This window comes from Lepus europaeus, chromosome 1 (genome assembly GCF_033115175.1).
Source record: "Lepus europaeus isolate LE1 chromosome 1, mLepTim1.pri, whole genome shotgun sequence".
Taxonomy (NCBI): domain Eukaryota; kingdom Metazoa; phylum Chordata; class Mammalia; order Lagomorpha; family Leporidae; genus Lepus; species Lepus europaeus.
Window position 1 is genome coordinate 37,783,222 of NC_084827.1, and position 15,013 is coordinate 37,798,234.

General features: G+C 37.4%; 1 protein-coding gene across 2 annotated transcripts in view; it reads left to right on the top strand.

Moving 5' to 3' along the window:
* CACNA2D1 (calcium voltage-gated channel auxiliary subunit alpha2delta 1) overlaps positions 1-15,013 on the top strand; it is a 521,978-nt gene that overhangs the window by 315,903 nt on the left and 191,062 nt on the right. For both annotated transcript variants that reach the window (XM_062209404.1, XM_062209489.1), the window contains exon 5: positions 2,990-3,031. In XM_062209404.1, coding sequence (XP_062065388.1) covers positions 2,990-3,031 — 42 coding nt within the window. The remainder of the gene's footprint in view (positions 1-2,989; positions 3,032-15,013) is intronic.

Consider the following 15,013-nt stretch of genomic DNA (forward strand, 5'->3'; position numbering starts at 1 on the left):
ACTCTAAGCTGCTTGGCTGCTTTCCCGCCTTTCTTTGCACAGCAGTTTGCACATTTAACGATTTAATGAATCTCTGTTAAAATGATGATACTGAATTGCTTGAAATTATTTGTTTTCAAAATGTTTCAATTCTGTAAATAGAAGCAAGCAAATGTCTGAAAATGTAAAATGAAGATAAACTTATTCAGTGCTTTTTACATTCTTTTACATACACATTCTTTCTTGAAAGTTATCTCCTATGTATAGATTTCAAAGTTGAATGTGAGATCAATAAACTAGTAATTAGATTTGGTTCTCAGGTGGATTCAGAAAATTGCCCCGCTTTATATACGTGATGAGTTGTGATTCTGTATTTTAACTCTGTTATAAAACTTATTGGAATGCTTCAGGAATTAGAACTTTTTTTGCATGTTAAAATTCTCTTGTTTACTTTTTTTTAAAAAAAACAACAAACAGTTTTTAAAATGCTCCATTGATTTTAAGGGAAATAAATTCAAACTCATGGGTATTGTTCACAGTTTTGAGTCATATATTCCATTATTTGTAGTTGTTGGTTTGTTTAGTGTTCACAAAGGTCTGTGTATTAAATTTATTCTTATGTTTCTCTAACAGAAAGGAGACAGATTTCTGTGGCAAGTAAATTTGGGGAAAAAATATCGCTTTGTTCTTGGAGATTTGTAATGGACAGTTGCACATCGAGGTTCTGTGAAGTCTTACCAGGAAGAGAAACTTTTAATTTTTGCTTGTTGTTTTCAAAATTCTAATAACCATGGAATGGTTTTTCCCTATGTGATATCTGCTAATATGTCAAAGAACTGACAGTTTTTCAGATAACATTTTAGTAAGAAAAAAAAATCCCTAAATTAGTGTTTCTCAAGCTTTTTTTTTTTTGTTTTCAAAAAACTTACAAGTATCTGTGTACCAAATAATATGGGATCTACACATTTTTCTTACTACAACTTCTACATAGAAGAGAAAATGTGGTATTATAAGTTTTGTCTTCACTGAATTATACCGCTTATACAATAATGTGACCTCCTTTCCTCATCTTGTGATTTTGTCATGAATTCCACATAATGTGATCTTAATATAGCTACTCCTGCTTTAAAAAATAGTAATGTATATGTAGATATGTCATGTTTATATATGACGTGAATATAGAAAAATGTTGAAGTTGTTAAACATAAAAAGCTCTTTGAACTCTTCTTCATACTTTTCTGTATTATTTGAAATATTTTAAAGTGAAAAGACTAAAGATTTAGCTATTTGTTTTTACACGATTTTATAGTATCTGTGGATATTTGATTGGCACAATGTTCAACTTACTATGGAAGACCTGGAAAACTGGCTCTATCTACAGTCAATTTCGGAAGGGAAAGGAAAAAGGCAATTCGCACAAGTATCTTAGTTTTGCATTTTGTAGAACTAAACTCCGTTCAAAAAACAGGAATTTTAAATTCCTTGACAATTTTTTTCCATTCTTTCTTTTCCATTATCTTTCTTTTTTTAAACTTTTATTTAATAAATATAAATTTCCAAAGTACAATGTTTAGATTATAGTAGCTTTTTCCCCCCATAACCACCCTCCCACCCACAACCATCCCATTTCCTACTCCCTCTCCCATCCCATTCTTCATCAAGATTCATTTTCAATTATCTTTACATACAGAAGATCAATTTAGTATATACGAAGTAAAGATTTCAACAGTTTGCACCCACACAGAAACACAAAGTATAAAGTACTGTTTGAGTACTAGTTATACTGTTGCTTCACATAGTACAACACATTAAGGACAGAAATCCTACATGGTGAGTAAGTACACAGGTGACTCCTGTTGTTGATTTAACAATTGACACTCTTATTTATGATGTCAGTAATCACCCGAGGCTCTTGTCATGAGCTGCCAAGGCTGTGGAAGCCTCTTGAGTTTGCCAACTCTGATCTTATTTAGACAAGGCCATAGTCAAAGTGGAAGTTCTCTCCTCCCTTCAGAGAAAAGTATCTCTTTCTTTGATGGTACATTCTTTCTGCTGGGATCTCACAGAGATCTTTCATTTAGGTTTGGTGTTTTTTTTTTTGCCACAGTGTCTTGGTTTTCCATGCCTGAAATACTCTCATGGGCTTTTTAGCCAGATCCAAATGCCTCAAGGACTGATTCTGAGGCCCAAGTGCTGTTTAGGACGTCTGCCATTCTGTGAGTCTTCTGTCTATCCTGCTTCCCATGTTGGATTGTTCTCTCCTTTTTAATTCTATCAGTTAGTATTAGCAGACACTGGTCTTATTTATGTAATCCTTCTATAATACAATTTCTGGCCATAATACATGCATTTTATGGTCTATTGCAGCAACACTGACATGACAAGAAGTGTTGTCCATTTAAATTAATTCTTGATAAAGTGCCAGTGCTAATTCATCAATTTGTGAGAGTATAAGAGTAATCATGTGTTACATAATCTAATTATTATATTTCTGAATTGTTTCTTTTTTTATGAGTTGCACAAGTAAACTTCTGCCAGTATTACACAGATGCACATTTCTGAAATAATCATTTCAACACTGTACATGTATGTATATCTGTTTTTAAAATCATGTTTTTAAAATCATGTTTTAACAAAGTGTTAAGATATTTGTCTCACAAGCTTCTTAAGTTATCCTGTTTATTTAATGTATATGTATATTAATTTGTGTATATATCTATCTGTGTTGCATTTGAAATACAAATTCAATTTGTTTTTTTCTCAAAAAATCCTCCTCAGACCTATACTGAGATCTGTTTCCCAATGCAAGATATGTTCCTTTTTTAATTCCACTGATAGACTGTTTCAATATGTCCTCAGCAAATATTGGCTAAAGATTTTTATGGAATATCTTGAGAAAGAAATACTCTGAGATGTTTATTATTTAAAATGTATGAAAAATGTACTCCGTGTTTGATTCAGTATGTTTTGTTTTCACTCTAAAATACTCTTTCCTTCTTTTTTTGTGTAGAGCAATGAAGTTGTCTACTATAACGCGAAGGATGATCTTGATGTGAGTATTTCAAATTTAACTTTCAAGAAAAATTTTGTTGTACTAGGATGATTTGTTTTATAGAACCAAGAGAGCTAGCAGATTTAGTTTTTTAAGAATGTGTGAATATGCGGCCTCCAGCTGGATAAGTTGCCTCCTGCAACAGTGGCACTGCTCTGGCTGTTGTACTTGCAATCCAGCTCCCCACTAATGCACTGGGAAAGCAGTGGAAGATGGACCAAGTGCTTGGACCAAGTGAGCTGTGGCGCCGGCCTGTTCAGGGTTGTAATGCTCATGTGTACCAAGGTAAATACTCATTGAGTCCCTGCCACTCATTTGGGAGTTTTGGATTGGGTTTCTACCTCCTGACCTCATCCAGGCCCAACCCTAAGTATTGAAGGCATATGGGGATTTAACCAGTGAATGGAAACTCTGTTTTTCTCTGAGTACCACTCTACTTACATTAAGCACCGCTGTGCTTTCACAGTGCTTCAGAGTTTGCATACATGCCCCTTACAATTGGGAAAGTTTATACAGGTTAGGTATTTGTGATACTTGAGCTAGACTCAGTATCTTCTTCATAATTTGCCTACACAGATGGTCATTAAAATACTCAAAACACCCAGTAAACAGGAAAACCATTGCAAATGTGATCCTATTGGATGTGCTTTGTTTGAGCCACTTCCCATATAGAAAAAAGCTAAAATACTATTGCGAGTTAGAATAATGTTTATAAAAGAATTCAGTCCATTTTTGGGGCCATGAGGTGAACTTGAGCAAATTAAATCAAAACCCTATATGTAGCAAAATATCAGCTTCTAAATTTAGAATTTGAAAATGATGGTTAGGATTTAGAGAAATAAAACTTCCATTTTTTAAGAACAGTGCAGATAATGTTTTTAAAAATAATGACACTGCAATAATAATTTGCAAAGATTGTTTTATAGGAAAAAGATGGCTAGGATAGAAGTCAGAGACCAACTCATGTCCTACTCCAACCCTAATTTATATTCACCAAATATGTATTAAAAGTGTGATACGGTTGAAGAGGTGATTCATAAAACTCATTCCATTTCTGAGTGTGCTTAGATTCTAGGAAAAATATTTATCTTTATATTTACATGTATAAAGAATATGATCACATTGCAAAATTTGATAGTCAAGAGATGAAAAAGCACATGCATTACCCTCTCACTTGCTGTAATTGTCTTAAATTTGTTGCCTGTTCCAAGTTTCTCATCAACATATTTGTTTACTGACCTCTGTGATTTGTTCTGTGACCACATTATTAAGTAATGTAATCATTCCCTGTGCTGTGAAACAGTTGTTAAGTCATTGTTTTGAGTTTGTAGAACACAGTTCTATTAATTCTTCATCTGATATGGAACTTATAAACATCTCTGTGCATTTAAAATTTTTCTCCAGAATTTTAAATTTATTTTAATATGCACTCCCAGAAGTGGGAATATGGAATAAAAGGTTTTGTATAGTTTAATGAGTATTGCAAAATCATTCACAGAAAAGACCAGACTGTTCTCAACTGTCATCAGCCATGTTCAGAGCAATTATTTTCTAAATAATTTCTCAACATTATACTAAAAAATAATATAGCACATTGTATCTGTCACCTCGACATGGGGAAATCATGGTTTTGGGGGTGTTACTTGTCAGCTGTATGATCTTATGTAAGTTCTTAACCTGAGTTTCAGTTTACTTACCTGTGGAGTCTCTGTACACACTTCTTTTTTTTTTTTAAGATTGTATTTATTTATTTGAGAGGCAGAGTTACAGATAGACGGAGAGACAGAGAGAAAGGTCTTCGATATTCTGGTTCACTCTCCAAATAAATGGTCGGAACAGTTGGAGCTGGGCTGATCTGAAGCCAGGAGCTTTTCTGGGTCCCCCACATGGGTGCAGAGGCCCAAGGACTACTGCTTTCCCAGGCCATAAGCAGAGAGCTGGATTGGAAGTGGAGCAGCCAGGACACGAACTGAGCCTGTATGGGATGGTGGTGCTGCAGGCTGAGGCTTAGCACAGAACTGACCCTTATACATACTAAATACTGACTACAGGAAGATTTTACACACACATCAACTCAAAACCTATTGCTTGACACTGTAAGGGTTAATTAAATGTTATTAACTAGTAGCTACATTAATTATCTAATATATTTTTGGAAAAACTAATTTATTTTTCTTTTTAAAACTTTATTTTTTATATAACATTTTGAATTCACATTATATTCAAAGGCTTAGTGTTTGATTAAATGAAACACTCAAAAAATAAAGATTTAAAATGCATAATTCAACAGAAAATAGTTAAGGACTATTCATAATAATCATTTGGAAATATGTTTCACCTCACTTACATAAACTAATTCTTTTTTTTCTTTGAGAGAACATATTTTTAACTTAGATTATAGTTAAAGGCTTAATGTTCCCCTAAAGAGTTCAACAAGTCTAATTTTTAAAATAAATATGTGGCCGGCGCCACGGCTCACTAGACTAATCCTCAGCCTGTGGCGCCAGCACACCAGGTTCTAGTCCCGGTTGGCGCGCTGGATTCTGTCCTGGTTGCTCCTCTTCCAGTCCAGCTCTCTGCTGTGGCCCGGGAAGGCAGTGGAGGATGGCCCAAGTCCTTGGGCCCTGCACCCACATGGGAGACCAGGAGGAGGAAGCACCTGGCTCCTGGCTTTGGATCGGCGCAGCGTGCCGGCTGTAGCAGCCATTTGGGGAATAAACCAACGGAAGGAAGACCTTTCTCTCTGTCTCTCTCTCTCACTGTCTAACTGCCTGTCAAACACACACACACACACACAAAATGTGAGATCACTTATTTAGAAAAAATATTTTTATGCAGTCAAGAAATTATAAAGCATTTTTATATTAATTTAATTTTAATCTATGTGTCACCTATTTCCCCATGGATTTGTGCTAACATAAAAAACAAATGCTTTTCAAGAAATGCTGTCTAAAACCAGGGAACCACCATATACATACATATTTTCTGTTAGGTGTTTGGGAAAACATTTTTATTGCACCTAAATACTTAACTGTGTTTTGTACTTCATGTTATTTATGTCAGCTACGGAATCCAAATTGAAGATGTGGCTGTCTTTGCTTAGGGAAAGCAAAAATGTAATTTGTCAAGAGAAAATAATGTGTGTGAGGGATCCCATAATATAGTATAATTCTGCTTGTTGAGACTATGGACTCTCAGGTCAAATCTCAGTCTGGGTTGAAATAGAACTTGAATGCTGCTCATATCATCTGGTTTTCTAGATATGGACTATTTCACGTAAAATCTTGGGAGGATTTGTATAGAACTGGAAGATAATTTATTTTGTACCTCATTTAAAAAATTTGGTTGCAAAGCTTAATGTGCTTTAGAAAGGACAGTACTATTGTTCCTGTAAAATCGTAAGACCTTGAATAAAAATGAACCCTGTTGTATTAGTATGTCAGTTTGGCTTTTGTGGAGGGTCCTCACATGCAGGTGTGCCTAAAGCTAGACAGAAGTTCAGCCTTCTCTTCTTTTACACAGGCTGATGTTGTAACTCCCATCTGCCCATGGCTTTGGAGGCCTTCCCTCATGTTCTCGTCTCTCCCCAGCCGAGCTTTTCCATGTTGTGGTCCAGTGTCCCTGCTGTTTGTTTTTCTGCATTCCAGATAACAGAAAGGAGGCAAGTGGCAATGCAGGGCCTGCTCTCTGCCTTTCATGGCCTGTTCTAGAAGCTGCACCTGCCCCTTCCTGCCACAACCTTTGTCCATGATTTAAGGACCAGCCTAGCCTCCTTGCAAGAGGCATGAAGTGTATTTTCCTCCCCTTTGGATGGGCATGTACTGAAGCAGAATGTCCCGTTCTGTTACTAAAGAGAGGAAGAAATAGTAAACAGGAGATGATTCATTAGCAGTTTCTGTATTTACCTTTCAGTTTGCTTTTCTCAACATTTTAAAGTTAATGATAATGCTCCACTCACCTGTCTGCGCGTCTTTTATCATCTATATGTAGTCAAATCCTTCAGCTTAAGAAAAAAAATCACTTTTGCAGTAAAATATGAAATGCTTTGTGTTTCCCAGTCTTTCTCGTTACCGTGTTCTTTGATCACTGTGATCTAATTATTGTATGCTATGGAAATATTTACTCTTACCGTGACGGAAAGTCAGGAACTCTCAGTAAATATCACACTTTGATATTCCACTTCAGGATTTTCGGTGGCTACAGGTTATTTTTTCAGAGATTCTTAAACTTCTGTGGCTGATGACGTTTACTCACCCTCACCTGAAGTTTTGCAGTGCAAGTACATTTAATTAGGTGTTCAAGGGTGAACCTATGGCACTGATGTCAGATGACTCTTGGCTTGGCCACATCCCTTATCGGAGTGCCTGAGGTTCAAGCCCTGCCATCACTTTCTTTTTCTTTCTTTCTTTCTTTCTTTTTTTTTTTTGACAGGCAGAGTTAGAGACAGAGAGGAAGGTCTTCCTTCTGTTGGTTCACCCCCAAAATGGCCACTACAGCCGGCCGCACTGTGCCAATCTGAAGCCAGGAGCCAGGTGCCTCCTCCTGGTCTCCCATACAGGTGCAGGGCCCAAGCACTTGGGCCATCCTCCACTGCCTTCCCGGGCCACAGCAGAGAGCTGGACTGGAAGAGGAGCAACCGGGACAGAACTGGCGCCCCAACCGGGACTAGAACCCGGGGTGCTGGTGCCGCAGGTGGAGGATTAGCCAAGTGAGCTCTGGTGCCGGCGCCCTGCCATTACTTTCAACTCCATCTTCCTGCTGAGGGAGTATCCTAGGATGCAGTGGTGATGGCTCAAGTAACTGAGTCCCTATGTGAGATACCCCCGAGTTCCAGGGCCCTGACTTTAGCCTGGACAAGCCCTAGTTATAGCGGGCATTTGGGGAGTGAATCAGCCAATGCAGGATCTGTCTCCCTTTCTCTGCCGCACTGCCTTTCACATAAATAAAGTAAATTTTTTTTTTTTTTATTTTGACAGGCAGAGTGGACAGTGAGAGAGAGACAGAGAGAAAGGTCTTCCTTTTGCCGTTGGTTCACCCTCCAATGTATTTTGACAGGCAGAGTGGACAGTGAGAGAGAGACAGAGAGAAAGGTCTTCCTTTTGCCGTTGGTTCACCCTTCAATGGCCGCCGAGGTAGGCGCGCTGCGGCCGGCGCACCGCGCTGATCCAATGGCAGGAGCCAGGTGCTTCTCCTGGTCTCCCATGGGGTGCAGGGCCCAAGGACTTGGGCCATCCTCCACTGCACTCCCTGGCCACAGCAGAGAGCTGGCCTGGAAGAGGGGCAACCGGGACAGGATCGGTGCCCCAACCGGGACTAGAACCCTGTGTGCCGGCACCGCAAGGCGGAGGATTAGCCTAGTGAGCCACGGCGCCGGCCAATAAAGTAAATTTTAAAAATATCATTGAGCATATATAATCAAATAGTCACATAGTAGTACCATCACATTGTTTTGGCTTGAGGTTGGCTCATCCTCATTGTTTTTGTTCTGGATTTTCTATATACCACTTCAGTTGTGTATGTTTATTGCTGAAACTCCTCAATATCCTGTATTGAAAATTGATGATTTGAGAATATATAATGGGAGTTTTTCATCTTATAAATCAATATCTAATGAAGCAATGCAACGACTTAAAATACTAAATACTGAGATAATATTATTAAAAATATATTTGGGGGCTGGCACTGTGGCGTAATAGGCTAAGCTTCCACCTGGGGTGCCAGCATCCCATATGGGCACCGGTTCATGTCCTGGCTACTCCTCTTCCAATCCAGCTCTCTGCCTATGGAAAGCAGTAGAAGGTGGCCCAAGTGCTTTGGGCCCCTGCACCCATGTGGGAGACCCAGAGGAAGCTTCTGGCTTCAGATCAGCCTCAGCTCTGGCCTCTCTGTCCATTTGGGGAGTGAACCCGTGGGTGGAAGACCTTTCTCTCTGTCTCTACCTCTCTCTTTCTGTTGCTCTGCTTTTCTAATAAATAAAGTCTTTAAAAACAAAGTATATATTGATCCTCAGTACTTTTCAATGGTGACACAAATACCTGAGAACCAGATAAAGTCTCTATTTTAAATATTATATCTATGGGAGGGGACTAAGAGATTGTAAATTCAGAGTCTCTGCTTATATTTTTAACTTTTTTCTGAATTCATGAGAGATAATTTGTTTTTCCTCTCCTGTTGTTGATAGAAAAGGGATCATTTTCTCAGGCAACAACCATTTTTATTTCCTCTCCAAGACAATAATCAAGTTTTGACATCAGCCCCATTTATTTATGTGTTATTGAATTGCTTTCATTTTCTTTTAGTCACCTTAATTTTATGTATATTCTTTTGATCATCTACTATGAGTATATAAATATTCCTAAACATTATATTCATACATTTTATTCAGCTGTCAGGATCTTCTAATCACTTATTGTCGAGCCTGTTTGGTTTTTAAGACCCTCCAGGAACTTTTCCACAATCCTTCCCAAGCAGACATAGCACTTGATAACAAAATGGCAATTTCTTCCTGTTGAAGGCACTACTACCAATCTTAAATGATTTCCTTAGTAGGCTTGGTAGAGAGTGAGCTCCTGGAGGATGTTCTTTTGTGGTTATAGAAGCTGACATAGGTCTTACAACATCTAGTTTGTTGTCATCACTCAGTAAAGTTTTCTTTCCCAATAAGTCACTGAATTTAAGTTAAAATTAAAGCTTCATTCTACATGACTGTGGAATGGCCTGGGAACACACAATTTTTATATATATATATATATATATATATATATATATATATATATATGCGCCAGGCATACTCCCCAGTTTCTGTTCTCTAAGCTTTTTTTTTTTTTAATTTTTAAAGAAATCCTTTCATCACCATTCCAACCTAACACAGATCTGTGTGGATATCTCTAATTTGGAGAATTGGAATTGAAATTGATTATCTCTAGGAAAATACTTGCTGTTAGTGAATGCCTGAATTGTTGATCAGAAACCGTCCCAAATGTTAGGGGTCATTGTCTCCTTCTAGTTACAAACATGACAACAGTAAGGAGAATTGCTTGGAAAATAATCTGTATCATCTGACCTTTTTATAGTCTTGAGACTAGATAAACTTTTTTTCCATTTAATACTAACTAAATATATACATATTTATGTGTAGTAGAAATGCAATAGGTTAAAGACACAGAGAAAAATGTCCTTACCTGTGAGCTAATGTTACTTCAGGTAAAGAGAAAAACAACATTAAATCTATGCTTATTGTCCCCAATGAAAAAGCCACTGATCTATAAAAAGTAAACCAAAATAAATCATCCAGACAAAATGCTAAAACAATATTCCCATTGGAAGAACTAGCAAATTTAATAATGTGAATTATTCATCAGTGATATTCAGAGTGAACTTGAGCAGAGTTCTCAGAATGGCGAAAATTAAGAGAAATGATGGGAAGAAGGATAATAAATCTGAAAGTCAAAATGCAGAGCTGTGATCCTAACTGACGTATTTCCAAAGACCAAGTCAAAGTGTATGGGTTAGAGAAAATCTGCTAGGACTTCTTGCAAGGAAATAAGTCTAACATTGAAAATAGAAACCTGCAGTGTTTCAGACAGAGATGTTTAAAAGTCAAGACCATTTCTAACAGAAACTTGTTCCAGGATAGCCACGATTTCTAGTAGGCAGCTAAATATTTAGTTTGGTTGCTTGGCAGAACAGCCTCAAATAGAATTTTATGTTTAGCTTGTGAGGAAAATTTGAAAACCAGTTGCTGAAGTTTCCCAAGCAAATGTGAAGTTACGTGAAATAGCAAGGCCAGATTCAGCCGCAGACATGAATATAGTTTGATGGACTTAATGTTAAAGACAAAGTGAATTTGAATACCTTGGCGTGTGTCACACTCCCCAGCTTGTCACAGTCGCACTCCTCCTTACTGTTGTACTCAGACTACTTCACATCTATATATATCATAAGGAATAATTTGAAAAAATGCCTAAGGGTTGAATAGGATGAAAATATCAGAACCCCTATGTTTCAGGAAAAGTGGGGGTACTGAGTGGAATGTAAAATTTAAGTGGCTTGGCATGAAGGTAGCTCTCATAAAACACGCCAATCAGAACCAAAGAAAGCCAGGAGTTTAGTCCCTGTTGGAACCAGGTTTAACATTGGAAATTCCCAATTGCTGCTGTTCAACAAGCATTGTGTGTATCACCAATTTCATATTCAGACATAAAATGCCACATTCAAGTATAATCCATCGCTTTCGTTCATTAGAATGATGACACGTGGCTTCACTTAAAGAAGCATTCAAAGGTGATCAATTATTCCTATCAACTGTAAGCTCACTAGTAATTAGAACTGAATTGGTTTATGGGGAGCTGTCGGGTTGAAGCTCTTCAAGGACTCTGGTTTCAGACAATTCCTTAAGGGCGTTTTATTATATCTATGTTCCTCTGCTCAGATCCATGCTATTTATATTCACCTTGTGGCTACAAAATAAATACTGACAGCCAGATTTCACTAAAGCAGTGACTGAAATAAGGAACAGAATTAATGTCCCCTTAGGATTGTACAATCTGATAAAATTATGTCTGTAGTCATTTAAATAACATTTCCTCTTCAAACTTAAAAATGCAGGAATAAGCGGATGAGATTATTTGGAGAGATACAGTTCTCATGGAAGGAACTATGGCCTAATTGGAAATTTAAGATACTCCTTCCAGTGTCTAGTTAATCTGTAGTAGTTAATGTTAACATATTCATATTTTAAGTACCTGATCATGATATCATACAATTTTTCCAATCACATGCTAAATAATTCTTCAAAACAGATTCACATAGTGTCCTCCGGTTGAGACTTCCTTGGTTTTAACAGGCAGTAATTGGAGTTCTTTTCTATAAGTATGCTAAGCAACTTGTAATATAGTTCTGGCTTTAATGCTGTAATAACTTACACTATTATAAAGATATACAACTTTGATTTCCTCTACTAGATGTTTGGAAAACTGAGGTGGGGAATCTTAATTTTATTGGTTTCTTTGTATTTTAAAATATTTTTAATTGACACATAAAATTGTACAAATTTTTGGGAGTACATATGTATTATATCATGATTCAGTCAAAATACACATCTCTGTCTCTGGGAGTATTTATCATTTCTTGAGGTTAAAAGCATTCAAAATCCTTTCTTCTATCCTCTTTGAAATGTGTAGTACATTATTCATCTCTATTTAACCTCCCATGCAATTAAACACCAGAACATTTTTCTCCTGTTTGTAACTCAGTGCCCCTTGTTGATCAACTGTTCCCCATTACACTCTCTCATCTCCTCTTTCATAGCATAGAGTAATTGTGGATGATGAGCGTTAAATCTCTGTGTTCCAATAACAATGTTATTTGTAGTGGTTCTAGGAATGTGTTTGCTTCCTTAGCTGATGTTATATAAGCTATGTAAATAGGTAATCTTTACAAGCATGGTGAAAATTCCTGTCTTTTGTTTCCAGGCTACTGGAAACAAAGTTAACAGAGGAAGTCTAAAAATTAGCTTTTACTATAGACCATAGGAATTAATTTTTAAGCTTAATACTTGTTTCCTTTGTTCACCTGATGAGGCTGCCTCATAAGATGACAGAGGCTGTGGAGAGCATTCCCTCATCTTTCCTCACTGCCCCTTGCTCTCCTTACACCCAGGGACAGTCATGAGGGCTCGAGTAACATCATAGCAAATGTGTGGGAGTGGACATAAGCCTAGGAGTTAACACCCACCCCTGCATCAGAGTATCTGGTTTCCATTTCAGGCTCTGGCTTCTGCCTTCCACTTTCTGCCAGTGTAGACCCAGGGAGGCAGCGGTCATGGCCCAAGTGTTTGGGTTCCTGCCAACCACAGGGGAGAGCTGGATCGCAGTTCCTGGCTCCTCTGGAGATGGCAGCCTACTGTGGAGTGAACCAGCAGATTGAAGCTTCCTGTTTCCTTCCATCTGTCCTTCTTCCTCTCACACAAAAAGAAACAAACAAAATGTGATTTCTCATATGTCCAAAACCAGGTCATGTTGCAGAATTAGTGGCCCTAGTTAGAATGTTTGTCTGCAGTTACTACAAGTGATATAAGGATCAGGCTTTTTGGTTCCTTGTCTGGGCAGATACGTTAAGCTAAGTTATCATGAATTTTTGTGAAACATGAACGCAGACTTGTTATAATACTTCATAAACTAAAGCTCTGTCTGATTCTACATACAATTAAAATGTTAGATTTTTTAAAAAAAGATTTAATTTTTTTATTTGAAAGGCAGAGAGGAAGAGAGTGTGAACAAGATCTTCCATCTGCTGGTTCACTCCTAAAATGGCCTCAATGGCCAGGGCTAAGCCAAATGGAAACCAGGAGCCAGGAACTCCATCCAAGTCTCTCACCTGTGTGGCAGAGGGGCCCACGTGCTTCAGCCATTCTCCACTGCTTTCCCAGGCAGTTTAGCAGGGAGCTGGATCAGAAGTGGAGCAGCTGGGATTTGAACTCATGCCTTGATAATCACGCAGATCTGATTAATACACACTGTATGCATGTATTGAAATATCACATTGTACTCCGTAAATGCCAAGTTATTGTTTCTTAAAAGTTGTAAAAATTCATTGAAAGTAAAAAAGTTAAATATGGACAGAGTAATGGAAACATGAAGTAAATTAAAATTCTAAATCAAAGCTGTCTCCAAAATTTGTCCCTTAAGTCTTGATACAGAATAGACCCTCTTGACTCCCACACATGACCAGTACCACTTTCACTACATTTTACTTTCCTTCTCTGAAAAACATTAAAAGCATTTCCAGACATGGAACCAAAAAGCCTGATCCTTATATCACTTGTAGTAACTGCAGACAAATATTCTGACTCGGCCACTAATGCTCCAACATGACCTAGTTTTGGACATATGGATCACTGTGAAATTTAAACAATACACTGCATGTAATGTATTGACTACCAATTATATAATAAGTACAGTTACAATCCAGTACAAATGCATTCTTTGACAATTATTGAGCTACTTATTTTCAGTGTACAACACACAGGGAAACATTGAATAAATCAGATCTTACATGTAAATAATTAATAGTCCATCTCTATACCATCAAATACCTGAGGATTCAGCTTGGACCAACATCAGAAATAAAAGCTATGTACTATAAGATAGATTTTCTATTTTTTGCTATTTGAATAATTAGAATACATTTCATTGCTATTTGATGCATATCCCTACTACCTCATTCTAGAATTACATTTGTTTCCATGAAATAAAATGAAATCATGAAAAACTGGGCCTTTAAAAAGACACTCAGATGGGACTTTATGTTAGAATTAATTTTAATGTAGACAAGGCTCAGCTAAGAATAAAATAAATAGCAACCTAACAGTCAGGGGAATTCAGCCGTCTGGCCATATGTCCAAGACAGGTCAAATTTTCAAGATGATCAATAAAATAAAATGCAGCCAATAAACCCACTAGGTTTTATCACCTGGGAATTCTGGGTTGAACTGATTTCATTTGGAGTTTGTTGAGAAACATAGATCTTGGAATTAGGTTAATAAGGGTTTGTAATGATCTGATTTCTTTTTTGCTGACTTTGGGGATTAAGAAAACAGTGCATCTTGCTGGCTCAACTCAAGCCTCCTAGGGAATTTGCTTCACTAATCTTCAGGGAACTTAGAGATTTATTGGGGTAAATTCCCTAAAAACCTAAACTATGACTAGGAAAGAACTTGAGAGTAGATTTTCTTAGATAATTGATACATTATTAATTTTTTTTTTTTTTTTTACATTTTAGGCTTTTATTTAGTGAGAAAAATGTACAGGAGAGTGAGAGCTTTATCTAAGAGAGAGAGGTAAATCTGGGTTCATATCGAGCACCAGGAACCAGCCACGTGGAGGAGCATCTAGGCCAGGAAGCCTAGGGTGGGTGGCCCAAAGGCCACGTGCCCTGGAGGCGCAGGGCTACAGCAAACCCCCTTCTGGCAAGAGGCCAGGG